Below are 21,864 nucleotides of genomic sequence, written 5' to 3'. Positions count from 1 at the left end.
TTGGAACAAGTGGTGATCTGAAGGAGCAAATATCACATGATCTCACTCCTTTATGGAATATAATGAACAACATAAACTGATGAACAAAAACAGATCCAGTGACAGAGAAACATCGATCAGACCGTTAAATGTTTTCTTGCACATAAAAAAGGACCACACAGTAATGGGTCACCCATCACATTGAATACGTTAAATGCCTTGCAATCTATGTTAGTGAAAATATACCCCATTAATAAATTACTTTTATAATCATTAATTTATTTGTTTACTTAATAAGCTGGGGTAACCACAACTCAGCTTCTTTAATTCCCCATTTTCAACAAGTCATCAACCAATAAGTATTGCATGTCTGTTTATGAACAGTTTGTTATGTTTACCATGACTGAAAACAAAAGAATTTCTTCTGTTTATAATCATGTCTAATGTTAGTTCAAAAATTACAAACTCAAACCTATGGACAGATATACTAGTAGAATTCTTAGGCCACATCCTGTTACTTTGTCTATTTTGTTTATGAAAAGTGGCCTGACACTTGTCAGTTTGCCTGTTTCCAAGGTTGTGTGAAAAAGCCCAGTAAATCCCAAATATATGAGACTTTGTAAAAGACATGCCCAGCTAACCTTGTGTGTATATTTGATGGATGCTTTATATACTAATTCTGACATTGATATAAGAGCTGTGAACGTGCAAGAGTCCTCCCCGTATATCTTTACTGCAAATGGAAATATTGCTACGAAATGACAAGCTGGAGTCGGTATTTAGAATGATTGATATTTTTGAATATAAACGTGGAGATGTCTTATCCAAAAGGTAACATGACTGCTCTGGATGCTGATATCATTCCTGACAGGTTTTATGAGACCCTCGCCGAGTGAGGGATGGCGTTGTGGGACCACCTTTCATAGACTTGCCACTCTGATTTCTTGCAGTAATGAACTTCAGGAACTCTGCTTAGCCACAGAAGCTAGAAAACCTAAGAATGCACACTTGTCTCAAAAACAGCCCAGAGAAGACAGAAGGGGATGGCAAATGCTCTGAACTAATCTTGTTTTCATTCTAAAGCAGAGGATTAAGTAGAAAACTGCCTTAGTACCAAAAATGATTAGCCATTAGAATTTTTATTTAGTGATACTGTGGGGAAATAAAAACATTAAAAAATAAGATTATTCTGGGAAGAGACTGATGCATTTTTTAAATCTTAGTTTGAGTCTTCATTCAGGACTTTAAAATCACTTTATTTAGGTGAGGGTATTTTCAGAAAAACATAGATTGCCAATCAAATGACAATAGGCCTGCTGACTCCAGAGAACTTGGGAGGATAAACTAGGGCACACTGCCAATGCAATAAGATTCCAGAAAAGAGGACTTGTATGTATAGAATTTCCTGACCTTCCCCTGTTCCCACTGACATCCATGCTATGCCTGAATTGGTTGGACAGATTCAAATCCCTGGTCTGCCACTTAGTGAGTAACCCTAGGCAACACACCTGCATCTACCTCGCTGGATAGGCTGTGAGAATTAGCAACAGAATACATTCGTATTTAGTTTGACGCTTTCAGGCATTCAGAAAAGAGAGGCTAGTGATTTTACTTAGTTAAATCCCACTGTGTGACAAATCCGTTCCATAGGATACAGGGTATAAGTTATGTGTTTATATAAATTAATGTGACTAAACTATTAAAAGTCATTCAATTAAGTTATTATTTCTGCCAAGTCCATTCAATGAGGAGCATAGTTATACTACCTCTTCAATTAACATACTCTATATAACCCCATTATGATTCATATCCCTTTATATCAAATAGCTATTTGACTTTTTCAGGAGATCAAATGTAGAATTTTTCTTACAGAATTAAAGAATATTTTTGCTGTGGCTCTGTTGGAAAGTGGTTCTGTACACCCAAAGGTTATGGGTTCAATTCCTGGTCAGAGTACCTCCTCAGGTTGAAGGTTCGATCCCAGGTCAGGATGTGTACAGAAGCAACTACATCACTCTCTCACATCTTGCTCTCTTTATCTCCCTTTCTCTCTCTCTAAAAAGCAGTAAAAAGAGATTCTTGGGTAAGGATTAAAGGAACATTTTTAATCCAGTATATTTTATTTTAACTTGTTTACATGTGCAGATTCCATTTCCAAATAAGATCACATTCACAGGTACCGAGGTTAGGATTTCAATGCATCCTTTTGAAGGACACAATTCACCTTATAGACCTTGCTACATTTAAAAAATACATATTTTATAATCTAATATTTTCTATTTTTAAAATATATTTATTTTCAAATGTATGTGATATATAGCCAAAATAGGATTGTCTGAAAAACATTTAACTAATCTTTTCTTTCTATAGTTTCTATGAAAAATATATTACAAAATAAATATTTTAAAAATTCTGGCATCTGTTAATTATTTCAATTAATGTTAGTAGAAATTACTATACCTTTATCAGATAATATTTTGGGGGGAAATTCAAAGAAGAAACAGATTTATGATATTTTTTCCCTAAAATTTTTTGGAAATATCACACAGATATATTTCTAAACTAAACTTTTTCTTTTTTAAAAATTTCTTTATTGATTATGGTATCACATAATTGTCCTCAACCCCCATTCTTAACCCAAACCCTTCCCCATGTATGTCCACCCCATGTTGTCCATGATTACTGGTTAGGCTTATATACATTCACACAAATCCTTTACTAAACTTACATATAAAAGGTACCTAATATAACTTTAGTAAATAAAAAATAAATAAATAGAAAATTTGGTCTTTTTATTTATTAAAATGTATACTTGTAATTCTTTGCTCCACTTAATTGAGAAGTATTAAAGTAATTTCAGCTGAATATTATACTATTCATAGTAGCAGCCTCATCCCCATCAAGTATAGATAAATTCTTCATAAGGAGGAATTTATAATGTAAAGTAAAAACACTTTTTCTAAAAAGAGGGAGAGAAAGAGAAAGCAATTAGAAGACTAATTTTCAATGGCAATGCTAACAAAACTAAAAAACCAAAAATGAATACATGATTTATGATATATACTTTAAATGTTATTGCTATATGGCATTGAAATAATTTTAAAAGACTTTAACTCTTATAAAACTTGTTTTTATAATATTTTTTTGCAGCAAAACACTTGGTAAGGTATCAATTTTATCCTAGTAATACAAATAAGGTTTTCTTGAAAAATAAATTGACTACTCTATTTAATTACTAAAATTATAAAGAGCATATTTTAACAGAGATTTAGAAATTTAGGTCTAATTGACCTTTCACTAAGTGACTTATTCCTTTCCTTCTCCTGTTTACTGGAACACTTCCCACTTTATGATTTCGGTAAGGCAGGAAAAGACACACAGGTTTCTTAGTGCCTGAGCTGTCATGAATAGACATCACCATACGTGCTTCCTAAGATGAAGCATCTTTATGCTTTACCACGCCTCAGACAAAGAAGATAACACAAATCGGCACTAAGTGGGCCAGGAGAGCGAGCACTCAGCAGCTGCTGTTTAATGCACTGCGCTAATGGCAGGAGAGGCTTACCCCTAATGCCCCGGTGTTGTACTGAGAATATGCTTCTCCCGTTCTTTCAAGAGCTTTGCAAAAATGCATGCACACATATACATTGACTAATAGGAAAGCCGGGAAAATGCCTTTAAATGTTGTTGTCATGGTTGCATTTCACAAAGTAAGCAGTGAGGCTCAACATGATACTGAAGCGTTAAGTTCACCAAATGGTGTGTTTTTAAGCCTCACCTCAGACTATAATGATAAGGATTTCTTAATTTGGTTTTCTCCGGGTCAAATGATGACCTTTCCTGCATCTGTACTTCTCTAAGATGATAGACAATCAATGTATTTGTAATTATACATAGTGCTTCTTTATTCATGTTTCTTAGTATGCACATAACTAAGTATATGAATGAACACAGAAGCCTTTGAAATTTGAAGGTAGCATTCCTAAGCTATATGAAGAATGTAAGAAATCCAGGAATCTATGAAAGTGAAGAGGGTAGGAGGGAAGCAAGGTGATCATTGGAGGGAGGGAGGAAGAGAAAATAAATGTGCAACAGGAGTTGTATATGCCCATTACTGTGAGTATTACTATGCACTTTAAAACTAATTAAATAAGATTTCAGTGTCCTAAAAATATAGATGGTTGGAGTCAATATTTAAACTCTAAATCCAAGGAATAAGAGATGTTTGCTACTTTTATTCCAGTGAGTACTCAATAGTTGAAAAATGTTTCTAATCCTAGAACAAGCAGTAACTCTAAAATATTTTCAATAAGATGGAATAGAAATATGCTATTTTAAGATTTACATACATTTAATGTGTACTATATATCTCCTTTCCAAATGAATGAATGACACATACTATTGCCAAATGGTCCATTTCATTTATTCATTTGTTCAACCTATATTTTATGAGAACTTTTCATTCTAAGTACTAGAAATACATCATGAAGCGAAGCTGTCAAATTTTTAAATCAAAGATGCTAACTTCTAGTAGACAATAAAATGAAACAGTCATATATATTTTGTGTCTGATGATGATACATGCTAAAGAAAAATAAAGAGGAGCATTGAATAGGGAGGTTGTATATTATGGGGGCTTGTATAGTTTTCAATATAGTTGTCAGGGAAGTCATCAAGAATATGAAAATAAACTACATAGATAACATAGAGAATGCATCCCATACAGAAAGGATATCATAGAGGAAAAAATCAAGAGGTGAGAGCACACTTGTCATGTGTGAGCAGAAGCAAGACCACTATTACACACCTGTGCAAGTGTGCATTCCTGATCATTCAGAGCCTAGTGGTCCATTGTAAAAGTTAAATAGCGAACCCTAACAGCACTCAGCAAAATGACAGAGGTGAGATTCTAACTTAGTCGGTGTCTGAGGCAATTTTCTTAGTGTGTGCCACTCAGAGCGGAGTGATTCTTCAATATCCTGGGATGAAGGCCAAAACCCTGTTGGCATCAAGCTGTGGGAAATGCTTAATCTCAGGACTACTCTCAAGACTGATCAAAACAAGGAGTAGAACTCAGCACAGGCAAGAGGAAGGAATTTAGGAAAACTTCTACTAGTCCTGGAGAGCCATATGCAACTGGGACGGTTGTACATAAGAAAGACCATTTCTGAAGTTAAAAAAAACAAACATGAATGTGGTTCTGATTCTAAGATTTACTTTTTCTAAATGGAAGACTTCATCAACAGAACTTGTATCACAAGAAGTAGGGAATTTATTCATTAATCCATCAAATAAATTTGCATACACAGGATGTACTGGACAAAAGGAATACAAATATATGCACTCTTTTTTTCATTGACACAGTGGTTTTGTTCTGGAAAAATTTAATGTATTTCAAAACTATATTTGCATCAAAATCAGTTTTCTCACATGAAGCAGGAAAACAGTTTTTAGAATAGGGGTTGGAAAATGTGTTCTGGAAATAGCCAGGCAGTATATTTGAGGCTTGGCAGGGCACCTGTCCTCTGCCACAACTATTCACCTCTGCCACCAGCCTGTGAAAGCAACCATGGACAGTACTGAATGAATGGGCATGGCTGTGTTCCAGTGGGCCAGATCTGGCTCTAAGCTGAGGTTTCCAAGCTTTTTTTTTTTTTTAAATATATTTTTATTGATTTCATAGAGGAAGGGACAGGTAGAAAAAGATAGAAACATCAAGGAGGAGAGGGAATCATTGATCAGCTGCCTCCTGCATGGCTCCCATTGGGGATTGAGCCTGAAGCCCAGGCATGTGCCCTGACCGGGAGTCGAACCCTGACCTCCTGGTTCATAGGTCAATGCTTAAACACTGAGCCACACTGGCTGGGCCAATCTTTTACTAGAGGGATCAAAAGATAAGAGCCATGATATATTACTATAAATAAAAAAGTAGTTTATGGAAGATAGTAACTATGTAAAATGTTTATTCAGGAATAAATATTTTATTTCTGAATTAACTCATGATGCCCCAAAGAATATTAGCCATACCCTTTCTGTTGTCTCCTATATAAGGATTCATGCTTGAACACACTCAGTATATTCTAGACATATTACATCATTAATCTTACTAACATTACTGTACATTCTTGTTTTATAGCAGTTTTTATAAAGGAGTAGTTTTTTATAATGTGGCTAATAAACTTCATATTGACTGTAATAGTGATGTTTTTTATTTTTTTCTATGTTTTTAACTTATTATTTCTAGCTATAATATTATATAATTTTATTAAAATAACACTTAATAGAGCAATTGATTCACAAAGCATGGTCTTAGAATATCCAGATGGAATAGTCTTCTGGTAGAATGCTGGAGGAACCCAATTTGGCATTGTGCTCCAAGGGGGGTAGTCTGCTTTCTCTTGGCACATATTTCACAGGACCTCTGCTGTCCTCCTGTATTAGTTAGGACTTCCTTGTCTATAACTAGCAGCAACCCAATTCTGATTTGATAAAACAAAATAGAAAAGCTTTTAGAAAAATACTGGAGTATCCCTATGAGCCACCAAACTGAACTGTAAAACTGCAAACTAGAACACCATCAAGATTCTCTAACTCCTCCTCAGCTTACCTTACTGTTGACTTTGTTCTCTTTATCTACATATTAAATTTCTCTGTAGTTAATGAAAAACAGACTTGTTGAGAGCACCCAAGGTTTTATATTGAAGTTGTCCACTGACCAATAACCTGGGTCAGTGAGACAATTTCTCAGACTATGTAACTTGGACTAATCAGAATTAGGTTCTCTGTAGTGGCTGTTTCTGTGGAGCAATGTTAGAAGCCCACCTCTGGGTCCATCAACTATCACCAAGAGAATAGGACCATGTATAAATATGGCACTCATTAAGGGGCCTCTATTAATCAAAGGGGAGATGTTAGTTCCAGGAAGAATAGAGTGTTATGTAGTAAATCAAGAAATAGTGTAAACATCAAGATCCAATATATTTCAGTAGGAAGTTAAATTTGGAAATTCTATAAAATTTCTGTATGTTTCTTTAAAAATATGGCCATCTCTTTATTGCATATTAAACATTATATAATCTAATTGTGCATACATGGTTTTAAGAGTGTGTGAACTTATATATTATATGAGAGATAGCAGTGGAAGATGCACCATCTACTGACATCGGAGAGCCCTGAATCATCCTGCACTGAAAGAACAGCCTTGCCTTATGATACAAAACTATCAGGAGACAAGGTTGTATTGACAGTAGAATAAGCAATTAGAGTAAAGCCCTATAAGAAAGCACCAAATAATTCCACTAAAGGCCACTGGGTAGCAAGATCTCAACAGCAAAACTTGTTTCACCTTTCCCACAGCTGACCAATCAATGCCTTCAAACAGACAAAGCTTCTTCACTTTTATCCTTTGAGATAAGGATTATTTAAGTTCAGATAGAAAAATGGCACAACTTTAAAAAGCTATCTATATTAAGAAAAATGTGCTGCCAAAGCAAACGTTTTGAAGCAATAACAGAAACAACGTGGTGATGATGCCAGAACAAATTATGGGAACAGACAGGAGATGCCAAGAAAAGGTCAAGTGCTTTAAGGCTCTTAGAAAGTAATGCTATTTCCGCAAAATATTCCCCAATGTTCAACGGTATGCCTCCCTCAGTCCCTCAGTTATATTTAGGGAATAAAGTTCAAAAGCAGCATTATTGGTAAGCTTAAAACCATGTGTCACATAAGATTAGTTTACAGTAATATTCAGTATGGGGTTCATCAAGATCTATCCCTTAACTGTAAATGCACCAATTCTAATCATCACCCTTTACCTATGGACCTGTGATTAAACTCAAAGGCAGCCAAGAAACATTTTAGCCAATAAACTGATTTCTTAAGTACTATTTTATCAATATTTTATTTATTTTGCTTCTTTCTAATATATACTTTACATTATTTGAATATGAAACTAATTGAAATCTTGAAATAAAAATAAAAAATATAAATCAAATTTTTAAAAAATCTAGATTTTGCACTTAAAAGATTAGCTAATTAATATTGCTGTTGAATTCTCAGTATCAATAAATCAATGAGAAAGTATTTTGAAACTACTCAATGATAATCCAGTCCTTTTGTTTATCATTATGAAAATTTTATCAAAACAATATAAACATAACCTATGTTTATAGCAGATAAAATAAAACTAAAACACAGACTCTAACAAGAGAAAAATCAGGGCACTGCATGACAGTAAAGGGGTCAATCAAAAAAGAGGATATAACATTTATAAATATTTATGCACTGTGAATTATAAAGCACCTAAATATATAGACAAATATTACCAAACTTCAAGGGAGAAATAGACAGCAATACAATAATGGTAGGGAAGTCTAATACCCTACTTACATCATTGATTAGGTCATCTAGACAGAAAATCAATAAGAAAACATTACCTTCAATGCCACATTAGAACAGATGAATTTAAACGACATGTAAAACATTCCATCCAAAAGCACAATACATTCTTCTCAAGTACACATGAAACATTCTCCAGGATAGATTATATGTTAAGCCAAACCAAGTCTTAATAAATTTAAGAAGATTAAAATCATGCCAAGCATGTTTTCTAACCACAAAAGTATAAAACTAGACATCAATTACAAAAAGAAATGTGGAAGATTCACAAATATGTGGAGATTAAACATGATGCCAGTACACAGACAATGGGTCAATGAAGAACACAAAGGACAAATCAAAAAACACCTCAAGAAAATGGAAATACATATAGCAAAAGTTATAAGTTGCAGTAACAGCAGGTCTAGGAGGGATGTTCATATAAAGTCCTAACTCAAGAAACAAAAATATTCTCACAAAAAAACAATCTAATGTTACACATTAAGAAATCAGTATTTCTCAGACAAGCTAAATCAGTAGCCCCAGGAACCTTTTTATGATAAGCACCTGGATAATGTTTCTTGGCTCCATCAATAAATACACTGGGATATTCACCCCAACCCTCTTTCTCCATCTCCTAACTCTAATCAGTGGCAGCTTGTGTGCTTGTCCTTCCTCCAGATTTTTCCAGAGTTCTCCTCCAAGCCTAGAAGGTAAATCCATTTTTAGCACCTGACTTCTCCCAACATTTCTGGCCTAAGACAGCCTACTTTTAACTCTCAAGCTGACACTTGTTAACTTGTAAGTTGACCCAAATTTAACTACCACTGCAAATGGTTACCTACACAGCACTAGATTTTTCTTGCCCCTCTATAATGTTTTTTCCCCCATAAAAGAAATTAATTGGGGACATATATGACTCTAAAGAGTGAAGAGAGATCACAGTATACTAATTTCTATTCTTTGTTTATTGATTTATCTTTGGAATCCAATGTTCTATCTAAGATAATGGGTTGTGTATAAAATTTAACATCTTTTCAGTAACTGTGATTAAATTGAAATAGAACTTTAACACTGATGAAACAAATTGTGCCAAAAATAAAAATAAATAAATACCTACAAGGTGTACTGATATACCTTTTAGGTATACACACATAAGAATGCATAAGTCATATACTCACAGCATCCAAAAAATAAAGGCTTAATAAAAATATGCCAAAATATATTTTATTGATTATAAAATTAAAAAACAGTGATAACAGCTTGACAAAGGAACTTTTCCATATTTCAGAAACTACATCCCATCTTTTGGTGAACATATCTGTTCAATTGATGTAGAGGTGACTGTTAAAAGCCCCAAGTGCCCTATACACTTAGCAAGAAGATAAAATGGTGTTGTTCTCTGCTTTCTTTCTACCTCAGACTCACAATTACAAAGAACTATGTTCTATGAGGAAAAAATAAAAACAGAGAAACAGAACTGCCTTCCACCAGCTATATTTAGATTTAGAAGCAGATTTAAATAGCTTAAAAAAAACCTGCAATAAACAACATCCTACATTATGGCAATAGAAATAACATATGTGACTTGAAATAATGCACAAGTCAAATGAATCATTCAAGTATTTATTGTACATCTAATGTGTATCTAGTTCTTGGTTTTGGAAAGACTCAGAGATACAAAAGATAATGTCCATGTAATCAGAAAAGTCTGATTCATTTATGGAGACATTAATTACTCAAGACAAACAATAAGGAAGTAAGGAAAGACCACTCACCCAATGCTGTTGGAACATCTCATAAATTAACTTAAGAGCAAAATGAGCCTCAAGGTTGTGGTAGAGGAGAAAGTATCAGAGGACAGAGAAAGCAATTGTCAGAATGGCTGGCATCCACTTGGAAAGCTCCATAGCACTGGGGAATTTGGGGTAGGCCCTAGAGAGCTTAAAGTTCTCAACCTAATCAAGAGACAAGGCATTCCATTTTATCTGCATCTCAATGACACCTGTTGTTTATTAACTGAATGATGATAGCCATTCTAGCAGGTGTGAGGTGATACCTCATTGTGGCTTTGATTTGCATTTCTCTAGTGATTAGTGATTTTGAGCTGCTTTCCATATGTCTAGTGCCCAACAGTATGTCCTCTTTGGAGAAATGTCTATTCAGTTCTTCTGCCCAGTTTTTAATTCCTTTTTTTTTTTTTTTGTACATTATTATTCCCACCTGAAATGCCTTGCTCTTTGTAATTTTTTTTTCAATTGCAGTTTACATTCAATAATAAGAGGTGATAATGAACAAGGAGCTAAGCAAGCTAGAAGCACAAGCTATATTTTCAAAGCAATAGAAAGTATTTAAGGCTATCACCTTGACCATCTTAACCACAGTAGATGTTTCTAACTATATTGCAAACTCAGTTTCCTGCTCTTAGCCAAATGCTGTTGGAACATCTCATAAATTAACTTAGGAAGCATGATTTTTAAATGCTCTGAGGGTGCCTTATGGCAGTAATATTTATACAAAATAATCCTCAAGACTTCTTTAAAACCGAATCAAATATGACTACCTTGATTTCTTAAATTTAAAATAAAACAAAATATATATACCAAATATTTTTTTAAATATATGGCTTTATAAAAAGCCCTTTCCAATTTACTATTAACATGGTGACATCATTTTCTCAGATATAAGTTTGACCAATACATGCTGTGAAGGTATCAACAGTATTTCTCAGTAGAAGTGTTTTAGAATTCCCCATCTCTTCCCAGGCTGACACATTCTTTCTCACTTCTGTGGTCACAATTTTTGTAATATATTCTGATGTATAGTTTTTCACAGTTGAAAGTAAATAACTTTAAGACCCCCTTTAAAGTTTAACATTTTATTTTTTTTCCAAATGGAATAATTTTATTTTATAGAATAATAGCCATATATATGAATATTCAACATTAAGCTTAAATAAGTGGGTTCAAGAAAGTTGCAGTGTTTTATAAAAAAGAAGGAATGGGCCAATATGTAAATGTGTAACAAAATAGTTATCTGGACTACCATAAAAGTAAAATATGGCAGATTGGTGAAAGGAATTGCACAACCTTGGCTATATTCAGGAAGGCTCAGGTACACCAGGGGGGGGAAATGTACAGGTAAAGATTATCTTACTCTAGTGAGATGTGGACCAGAAAAGAGCTCTTTAAACTTGAATGTGTGAACCACCTGGGGAACCTTTTTCAAACACAGATTTTGATCTATGAGTTCTGGGTGAGCATTGAGGTTGGACAAGTGTATAGAACATCTGGGAAGGGACATGAGCATTTCCTTAATTATTGTCAGCTGAATCCAGTGGCATTGGCAGAGCCTCATCCTGGAAACACACCTTGCCAGATGCAGAAGTGCTGTCAGTCTGACCTTCAGCTCAGGAATCAGGGGGTGGGTTTCATTATCTAAATCCAGCTAAGCACCAGGAACAAACATGATTATCCGGACCCACCCAGAAGTGACAATTACAAAGAAGCCACAGAATGCACATAATCACCTGTGTCTTGGGCTTTAGTAAAACTTCCTATTTTTACTATATAAAATAAACACGCTGTATTGGCTTCGGGCCTGTGTCTCTCCATCAGAGGACGGTGGTCCCACCCAGTCCCAGCTTTCCCTACTGTTTTTTTTGTCTGTCTCTTTCATTTTCTCAATCCCCCGTCACTCCTACTAAGGAACCAGACCACTCTCTAGTTGCACTGGACACAGAAAAGAGAAAAATATTAATATACAAGAGCACTTTGTGGTTCACAGTGGAAACATAGATGTGCAGCATCAGCATCACCAGAGGGCTTATTGGAAATGCAGATTCTCAGGCATATCCAGCTCTACTCAAAATCCATATCAGACTATGATTCACAAGATTTCCAAGTGATTCCAAGTTTAAGAAGCACTAAAATCAGAGCTGGGGATGTTGGTAGTGACAAAATTGTCCTGGTTAGCCAGGAACTTTCCCAGGTTTAGCACTGAAAGTCTCCTCTCTTGGGAAATCCCTCTGTTCCAGTTGGTAGTCACCCCAGCTATGAATCCCATGACTGAGATGGAGTTTCCTGTGCATGATGCTGTGTTTTAAAGGTCATGGCTGTGATATAGTACAATTAGCATAACTGCTCCATGTCTTCCACCAGCTGCATAATCTCCATCAAATCACTGTCCCTTTCAAAGGCCTACTTTCCTTCCATATGAAATGAAAATGACAGCTACCTCACGGGTAGTTTTAAGAATTTAATATGTTGTAATTGAGCATGCTCTGCATGCAAAATTAGTTTTTAGAATGTTAGCTATTATTATGGATAGTTCTATCATGAAACAAAAAACTAAAATCTCTTGGTTGACCATGCTATCAGGGTTACTGACAATAATTAGGATTCTGGCTTTTGACTCAGCACAGAAAAGAGAAAGAATAAGAAGAAAATAGAGAGAGAGGAGGAAAATGAATAAAGAAAGTATGTGGGATGGGAAGGATAAATAGGTTAAAGGTAATACATATGGATTATTTAACCCAAAGGTTTAGAGGTAGTTCATCCGCATTCCATTTGTATTTTGCACTTCTGTTCTTGAGCTGCAATGGAAGAGTTGAGTAGTTGTAATGGAGACTGCATGTCTCGCACACTTGAAAATATCTATTATCTGGCCCTCCACAGAAAAAGTTTGCCAACTCCTGAACTATATCATCTTAACAAGACTTTCCAAGAGATCACATGACACCTCCAGGCTGAGCACAGACTTGCATACATTTCTATTGTAACACCACCTGGTCCTGACATTATGTGTTTACAGATGCCTTCCCCTGATGAACTGAATGCCCCTCAAGGGCAGGAATCAGGTCTTATGTATCTTTTTGTCTCCAGAGCCGACCAAGGGAACTGGTACATAAAAGGTGGTCAACAAATGCTGAACTGAACTGAGCTATTTAGGACGTAGGGAGGTCAGTGAACTGGAAGATTATTTTTCTTTTATTAGGTACTAGATCATATGGTGAGAGCTGACTTCTGAGCTAACGGCTAATTTGTTATTTTTGTATTTTTCAAATATACTTATCTGGCATCCCAGTCAGTCCAAGGTAATTAAGCCTAACAAAAAGTTCTCCATTTGGAATGAGAAAGCATTTTTTTCATCCTTCTGAAAACTCTGACAAAGCCTATGAAGCAAAACGTTATGTATAGGAATAATAGTTTGATAACTCTAAAAATGAAAAATGTCTTGTGTACAAAGCTTGAACTTTCTTAGTTAACATTCGGCATGCACTTTCTGTAGCTAATTAGCCAATACTACTCAAAGTCTTTATCAGGTGCAATTCAGAAGGCTGCCTTCCAAATGTAAAACTGCCATTCTGCCTTTATCAGGGAATGTTATGGTCAGTGACACTAATTAATGCCTCATTCTATGAATAACTGAGGCATTTGTGAGTAAGCATTTTAAGAAATATGCTTTCTTCAGTAAGTTGGAGTACACAAAACCTAAAGCATTTCAAATAAATATAATGAATGTCAAGGCCAAAACTCCTTAAGTAAAGCATGTATAATAAAATAAAATGGTTCTACAAATAAATCTTTGTAGAAGTAATTGGAAAATATTTACATTTTAAATATAACTTTCTCCCTCTTAGCTACTGCCATTGGTCTGCTTTTTAATGTTAATAAAGTAAACTTATTTTGGAAAAACTTTTATAGTATCAGACAAGTTGAGTGAAGAAAAATATATTACATTTATGTGAAATTCCTAGATACAAAATAGAGTAAATACATTACTAGCCATGTTGTTTTGCTCCAATTCAAAAATAGAGACCGATCTCCTAAAACACTGCAAAACTAGTAGTAAATTTATCAACAGCAATTGTGTTCATATTTTTTTTAAAAATGAATAAAATATTTGCCTATTTACAGTCATAAAGTTATAATCTTTAAATTGATATTTATCAGGCAGGATTTTCAGTATTTCTACAGGATGATGAATGGTTTTACTTCTAATAGATTATTATTTTTTCATCACTGCTAGCATCAACAAATACAATTTAATGATAGTTTTGCAGACAGTGTTCTAGTCATAGCATACATATACAAATAGATTCAAATGAAGGTTTTGCCTGAAATGGGAATGTGATTATATGGGTATATATTTGTGTGTTCTGGTCAAATATGAGTCTCCCTGTGTTGAAATGTTGCTTTACTTTTAGGTATGTTAGCAGATTCTGTTCCAACATAAAGATTATTTCAAGGGTTAATATAAAACTTTGTAAGCTAAAATGCACAATAATTACATTGATTTGAATATGAAGTTAAAATATATCAAGGTTTTAATTAGCGTTCTATTGACCTGCCCCCAGGTTCAGGGATAGAGGACATTGAACTAGAGGTCAGGAAACCTACACTAAACCTTAGATTTAGTGAATCTGCAAGTCTACCTTTGCGGGCCTCAGAGAAAGTCTTTTTTCATTCTTTGAAGAGAGTTTCCTCAGGTATAAAATGAGGTGTTTAACACAGAAAACAAAATCTAAAACAACATGCTGTCTGCAATTTGAAGCATCCAAAACTACCTGAATTTTGTGAGTAGTTGGTGGGATGGGGATACAGGTTTCCAATGAATATGCCTCTGTGTTTGGCTGCCTCAGTTTCCTCACCTGTAAGATGGGATAACATTAGAGCATCCTCAATCAGTGTACCACAAGAATTCTTAAAATATGCAATACCTGTCTATTTAGTCAGACACTCTGACCTCTTTTCCCTTAGATTGTCAAATTAAAAAATGACAACAAGCCAACAATAGCCATCTGGTGTGAATGAATAAAAATTATACCTATTTTTTTTTGTCAGATCAGCAAAAAGTATAACATCTTTTTTTTGGTATGCCACAGAATTTTAGTAATTAGTTTGTGAGTGTCATAGATGAGAAAGATTGAAAATCACTGTTCTAATTCAGTGGAACGGACAACTGTACCTTCTGTGCTTTCTCTTCCTTCTCAATTCTCTTGACTTCTCTTGTCCCAGAACACTTGGTAAGTGTCTCTAGTTCAATATAATGTTTTAAATTACTACTAATAATGTAATACTGCCTCTTTCCCAGATTACACAAGCAATCCAGATAGGGTTTATTATTAGATTTTGAAATAAATCACTACATCTCTCTATTTTCACTTTTTTTTACTCATAGCATATGAACAATATAAAAGTTAAGATTTAAAGCAGGAATGTAAAAAAATTCCACTTGATGTGCAACCTTGCTGAATACAAGTTGTTCTTGTAGAAAATCCTGTAATATGATTTTATCTCATTCTTTAAGAGCAACTTTTTAAAAAGCCCTACGAACAATTCCATTAATCATTACCTGTTGTATTCTGAGAAATATAATTGAGGTCAGAAAATTATGTGATGAAAGCATGGGGTCTGAGTAACTTGCAATTCATCAACATAAAAGAACAGAAAAGCCAACACAAACAACTCTCTCTAAGTGAATGATGTATTTGTTAGAAAAAAAAGTTAGAGAAAGTTTTTTCTATTTTGAGAGACAAAAGCTGACTTATTTAAAGTAATAGGCTTGGTTTTCATGCTGTAAGTTTTTAAATTTCTAAACTAATAAAATGCATTTATGAAATTAAAGTGATTATTTCCATGACTGCATTGGATAGAAAAATGATAATCTGATTGTTTTCACTTTTCACCAACTTGTTTATCTGAGTAAATTCATCTGGAAGAATAATCTGAGAAATATTCTTTACCAAAAAAGTATGCAGTCTCAACTATTATGCCATCATGCTTTTTTTGCCATTTGTTTTCTAGTGTGTGTGTTTGTTTTCCCCCCCTCTCCTCTGCTTTTTCACTTTGTCCCTAAACTGCCAGAGTCAGTAAATGTTATAGGATAGTGCAAACCCTGAAGCATAAGTAAGCAAAGAAACATCATTCTGGCTCTTCGCTTCTGATAAGTTTGGCACAAAAGCAACTTTTAAATAGTGCTTTCCATGGACAAGTAATACATGTTATAAAGAAACCATGAAAAGCGTAGTTCGGTAGCTTAAGCAGTTAATTAAACACACATGTTGTATACAATATACATTTAAAATAATGTGCATAGTAGTAAAATAAGATGACTTAAAAATAATATCTATTTTTAAATCAAATTTAATTTTTGACAATGTCTAAACTGAAATTGATGCAGGTTAATGAAATCACAATCTGGTGGAGAAAATTCATATTGCATTCTTTTGTAGTCACCATAGAACAGCCGGGTAATTTCTGTAAAGATGAAATCCTGTCATTTCAAATGAGCATATCTACATCTTATGGTTTTCCCCACCAGCTTAACTAGTGTCTATTACCATCCAGTCTTGCTATACTCTTATACATTGGTCTGTTTCATTTGAATTTTATTGTAATGTGCTTTGTTGATCTCTAAAACAATGGGAAAGTATAATTGGTAGAAGAAGTGAAACATACAATGTTGCCCTGGCTGGGTGGCTCAGTTAGTTGGTGTCCTGCACACCAAAAGGTTGCAGATTTGACTCTAGTCACAGCACATACCTAGCTTGTGGGTTTGATCCCTCATTGAGGCCTATATGGGAGGCAACTGATCAATGTTTCTCTCTCACACCTATGTTTTTGTCTCTTCCTGATATTTCTCTCTTTTTCCCTTCCTCTCTTTCTAACATCAATAAAAACATATCCTTGGCTGAGGATTAAAAACAACAACATAATGTTAATAAAATTTAGAAATGTGTCAAGAAAAATTTGATGAGGTAATTATTTTAAAAGTTATCATTGCTACCTATAAAAATACAATAGTTTTGTTTTGTTTTTCCATTATTGTATTTAAAGTGTTAAGGACATTTAAAGTTATGGAATGCCATGGAGAGATGAATACTAAGTGAACTGTTCATTATGATTTTATACCCATGGTAATTCCCTCCTCTTCTTCTAAGGGCCTTCCTAGCACTGGGCCAACCATTAATACACACATAATTGAGATCAAGTTTTCACAAACACCAAGTCAAATACTATTTCCGGTTACAAGAACACTTAAAAAAAAAGATCTGAACATGGACCTGCTATTTTTAGCCATTATCTGGGATTCCCATTGTTCTGAATTGACACACACATACAAATACACACACTAATTTGTGTCCATTCAGCCTGTGAATGTGACCTTATTTAGAAACTAGAGGCCTGGTTCATGAAATTCATGAATGGATAGGTTTCCTAAGCCTGGCCTGTGATCAGGGCTGATCCCGGGCCTTCCAGCTGCCAGCCAGGGCCTTCCTTCATTCCCCACTGCCCCCTGGTGGTCAGCACACCTCATAGCGAGCTATTGATCTAATACCTGTACTTCCTGGCTTGTAGTAGTGGGAAAAAATGGTGAACAATGAATGAATGTTAACATCTTCTGATAACTCTAATCACAAAACCTCATTTTCCCCTTTGGATCCTCATAACTTGTTTTTTTTTTTAAACTTCTCTTGATTTACTTATATTCTTTCTACAGCTTTTATTGTTTTTCATCATAGTGGTTCTTAACAAGAATGGTTAAGGAGGGTTTGTTTGTTTTGACAAAATAAATAGGCCTGATCTCCTCCTCCCCCAACCCAGTTAGATTCCCCTAAGGGAAGAGAATACAGATGTGTGGGATTTTGGTTTTGTTTGTTTTCAAAGTTTCTTCATGTCCTTTTTATGCCCTATGATCTTCCACTCTGGCAGAGGAGACTGTGCAAGAAAAAACACAAGGCCTAATAAAGAGCCCCAGAGCTTCAATGCTTTTTAGTCAAATAAACACGTCAGGATATGTTGTTTACTACTTCTCTGCATGTCCATCTAAAAATCATTCTAATTCCCACAATTCTATCTTCAAAGCAATAATATAATATTCTGTTATGTGATACTTAGAGGCATGCATGACTAGATTTTGATATAATCTTTACTGTCACTCCAAAGTGAACTAATATTCTTTCCAATCAGTATATTTTATTCAGTTTCTAAAAGCAAATTATCATAAATTTCCATACTTTGAATATCATTTCTCTTAAGAAAAGAAAAAAAGTGAAAGAAGTTGATCATTATATCAGAGCCATTAGAAAATTGAAGCACCTATTTACAAATTTAAGGAGTAACCTGAAAGAAATAAGGCAGAAATGATAAAATTAGGTCTTTAAAATAAATTCAATTTTTTTTTGTTAATATAAGGGTAAAGTGCATTGAGTTAGTATGAATAGAGATACAGTAAATAAAAATGCACAAGAACATCTTACCCAATACTAGATTTTATCTGCACCAAAGAAAAAAATGCATTACCTTGTGAGTTTAAAATATTTATTGGATTTGGAAACAGACAAGAAAACTCTCCTGAGCAGTTCATTGTTAATAAACCCAAGAAATTACATTTCTTCAAATCAACAATGATCTTATCACAACTGATCCTCACTTTTTTTTTTTTTTTTTTTTTTTTCTTTTTGCAGTTCTTATTCCACAGTAACAGAAAATTCAATCTTCAAGTTTGTCTATCAGGGTTATAGGTCAAACGCAACAAGTTTAAAGGTGATTATTGGAGCACAAAATATATAAATGATAAAATAAAAAATCCTAATTGTCCTTAATTTGCATTGTATTCATTGCCATAGCTTCAGGTTTATTTTGTTCAACATTGAACTAAATTGTAATAGTTTACTAGATATCAAAATTAATTGTTCCAAGAGATCATTCTAGGAAACTATGGCATTTAAGCAATGGTATTATTTAGTATACTATCATTTCTTTTATAATTAGCATGAACAGTTATTGCTTTTCTATTAACTTAGATCTACTATCAGGGAAAAATACAGAAAAACAAGACTAGAAGCACTGCATTCATACAGACGTTCCCTTTCCTGGAGGTTTTATTTAGTCACATGCAAACACACACAGTAATCTTACACATGGCACTTAATTTGAATGCTAATGTTTCCAAACATAATACTAACTCATAGTAAAGATCATTATGTGTCTATTCTCTCAACTGAACAATGAGGCCCGTGCTCCACTGTTTTAAATCAATGTATTCTCTCAAGGACAGCCTTTATCACTGCTATCTCCATATAGAAGCGTATTTTAATTGCTTATTCACTTCTGGCTTCTTTCTCCTTCATCTGTCTTCCAGCTTTTTATTGTAATTTTGCATATAGGGTGATGAGTTTTAGAATAGGATTCAGGGCATATCTGATTATACTAAATGGCAGCTAATGTTCTTATACAAAGTTTAAATAAAACATATGCTGAATGAATAAAGCTGAAATGACTCAAAAGAATATACTTCCATAAATATCAGTAAAGCTTCCTACTCTATTTTTTTTCCTACATCGTTGAGCAGCTAAGTGATTTCAGGGTTCACATTCGGATGCCAGTAATGTGGTAAAGTAACTGTCATGCATAGCATATGTTCTTAATTTTGACATATCCAGGTGCCACCTGGATCATTAATAAATTTAAATATCTCATGAGACTCAATTTTGAAATTTAAATATTTACTTGTAAAAGAGTGTGCTACTTTGCATTACAAAATATGAATTTGTAGATAAATTAAAAAGAAATACAAAAGAAATGAAGCAATAATATTGAATTTCAAAAGAATTTTAAATCCCCACAGATAGAATATAAGCTCCATGAAGGTAAGATTTTTTTCTCTTTTACTCACTGCTCTACCCTCATGGATTTACAATAGTACTTTCTACATAGCTGTTACCCAATAAAAATTTTGTTAAATAAATAAAGAATACATACGCTGGAAGGTAAGCTGAAAATATAGTTTTGTGCTTTCCGTTTCATGAAACTAATTCCCTAAATACAAGGTTTTATGTTTCTCCCCAACAAAGTTTTTGTTCATCTCAAGGCAAAGGAAGCTCTTATAACATATGATAGAAACTAGTACTTGTATATAGCCATGTACATAAATGCTCTTATTTTTATTCATGGTAATTTGTTAATTGTTGATAGTGAACAGGATTCTGTAAAGTTATTGTTGAATGTCTAATTGTTATAATATTACTAGAGGCCCAGTGTATGAAATTCATGCACTTGGGAAAGGGGACCCTTCAGCCCGGTCTGCACCCTCTCTCAGTCTGAGAGCCCTCGGGGGATGTCTGACTGATGGTGTGGGGAGCGGGCCTAAGCCATCAGTTGGATATCCTTTGCCCAGCTGCAGAGGTGGGAGCCGCTCCTGCCACCGCTACTGCACTCCCCAGCTGTGAGCCAGGCTTCTGGCTGTGCAACACTCCCCCTATGGAAGCACACTGACCACCAGGGGGCAGCTCCTGCATTGAATCAGTGTGCATCATAGCCACAGATCTTTCAGCCGTTGGTGGATTTGCATATTAGCTTTTTATTATATAGGATTCTTGAATAAAGTGCAACAATGCAATTTCCAAGTTGACAAAAGCTCTAGGACAGTGCCTCCTGATTGCAAATGGTATCACTCGAAGAGATTTACACAACATGGATGCCTGGGTCCCACATACCTGGTCGAATAAAAATCAGAATCTACTGGGATCCAGTCATCAGCATTGCTTTTAAAAGCTCCCCAAATGATTCAAATGTGAAAGCCGTGCTAAAAGCCACAATAGATCAGGACAACAGGGAAAACCATCTGTCTCTGAGGAAGATGATCCCCATATCCATCTCGAGCGTTTATATTTTATCCTATCGTTACACAACCCAGCTTTCTCCTGCTTTATCAACGTTAAAAAGTTTCTCTCAGCTTTCCATATATATAACTTTAAAATGCTGTCCTTATTTAAAACCATCTTCTAAAAATCAATCCCTCACTTTAATTTGTTTTATAGAACTTCTATAAAAACCCTCCAACTATATCTCGTATTTTTGGAACTGAAATCTTCTGAATTGATTTAGAAAATGGTATTTATTTCCTTAGAGACACAGAGCTTCATTTTCCTCATCCCTTCTCTCCGGTTCAGGACTGGTAGTGAGTACCATGGGAACTGAGCACTGCAAAACATAACCTGGTGGTTCAGACATGATGATGTGAGGGCAGAGTAGCTTACCATTGTGCCAACAGGATCAGATGACAGTGAAAATATTCTAGGTTGCTCATAAATTAAGAATATAATTTTATCTTAAAATACAACTGAAGTTTATTTTATATTAAAAGAGCTATAATTACAGCCTGGTATTGACTTTTATTTTACTTTTAAAATATATTTTTATTGATTTCTGAGAGGAAAGGAGAGAGAGAGAGAGAGAGAGAGAGAGAGAGAGAGAGAGAGAGAGAGAATCAATGATGAGAGAGAATCAGCAATTGGCTGCCTCTTGCACACCTTCTACTGGGGATCTAGCCCACAAGCCGGGCATGTGCCCTGACCAGGAATCGAATCATGACCTCCTGGTTTATATGTCCATGCTCAACCACTGAACCATACTAGCCTGGTTATGTATTGATTTTTACAATGAACAAATAATAAAATCAAGTCATTATAGAGTTGAAATTCCATTGTTTGTCCAAACTCTA

The 21,864-nt window shown here is 34.5% G+C and overlaps 1 protein-coding gene across 4 annotated transcripts in view; it reads right to left on the bottom strand.

Annotated features, from left to right (window-relative positions):
• Window positions 1-21,864, bottom strand: part of NAALADL2 (N-acetylated alpha-linked acidic dipeptidase like 2) — a 1,087,185-nt gene that overhangs the window by 636,116 nt on the left and 429,205 nt on the right. Inside the window, exon 4 of one of the 4 annotated variants that reach the window (XM_084874166.1) lies at window positions 14,924-15,002. The exons of the other annotated variants lie outside the window; for them this stretch is intronic. Coding sequence (XP_084730292.1) covers window positions 14,924-15,002 — 79 coding nt within the window. The remainder of the gene's footprint in view (window positions 1-14,923; window positions 15,003-21,864) is intronic. 4 annotated transcript variants of the gene reach the window in all.

The sequence above is a fragment of the Pipistrellus hanaki genome, assembly GCF_964339955.1.
Source record: "Pipistrellus hanaki genome assembly, chromosome: 2".
Lineage (NCBI taxonomy): Eukaryota > Metazoa > Chordata > Mammalia > Chiroptera > Vespertilionidae > Pipistrellus > Pipistrellus hanaki.
Note: the sequence above shows the minus strand (reverse complement) of the source record. Positions and strands in the feature narration are given on the sequence as shown.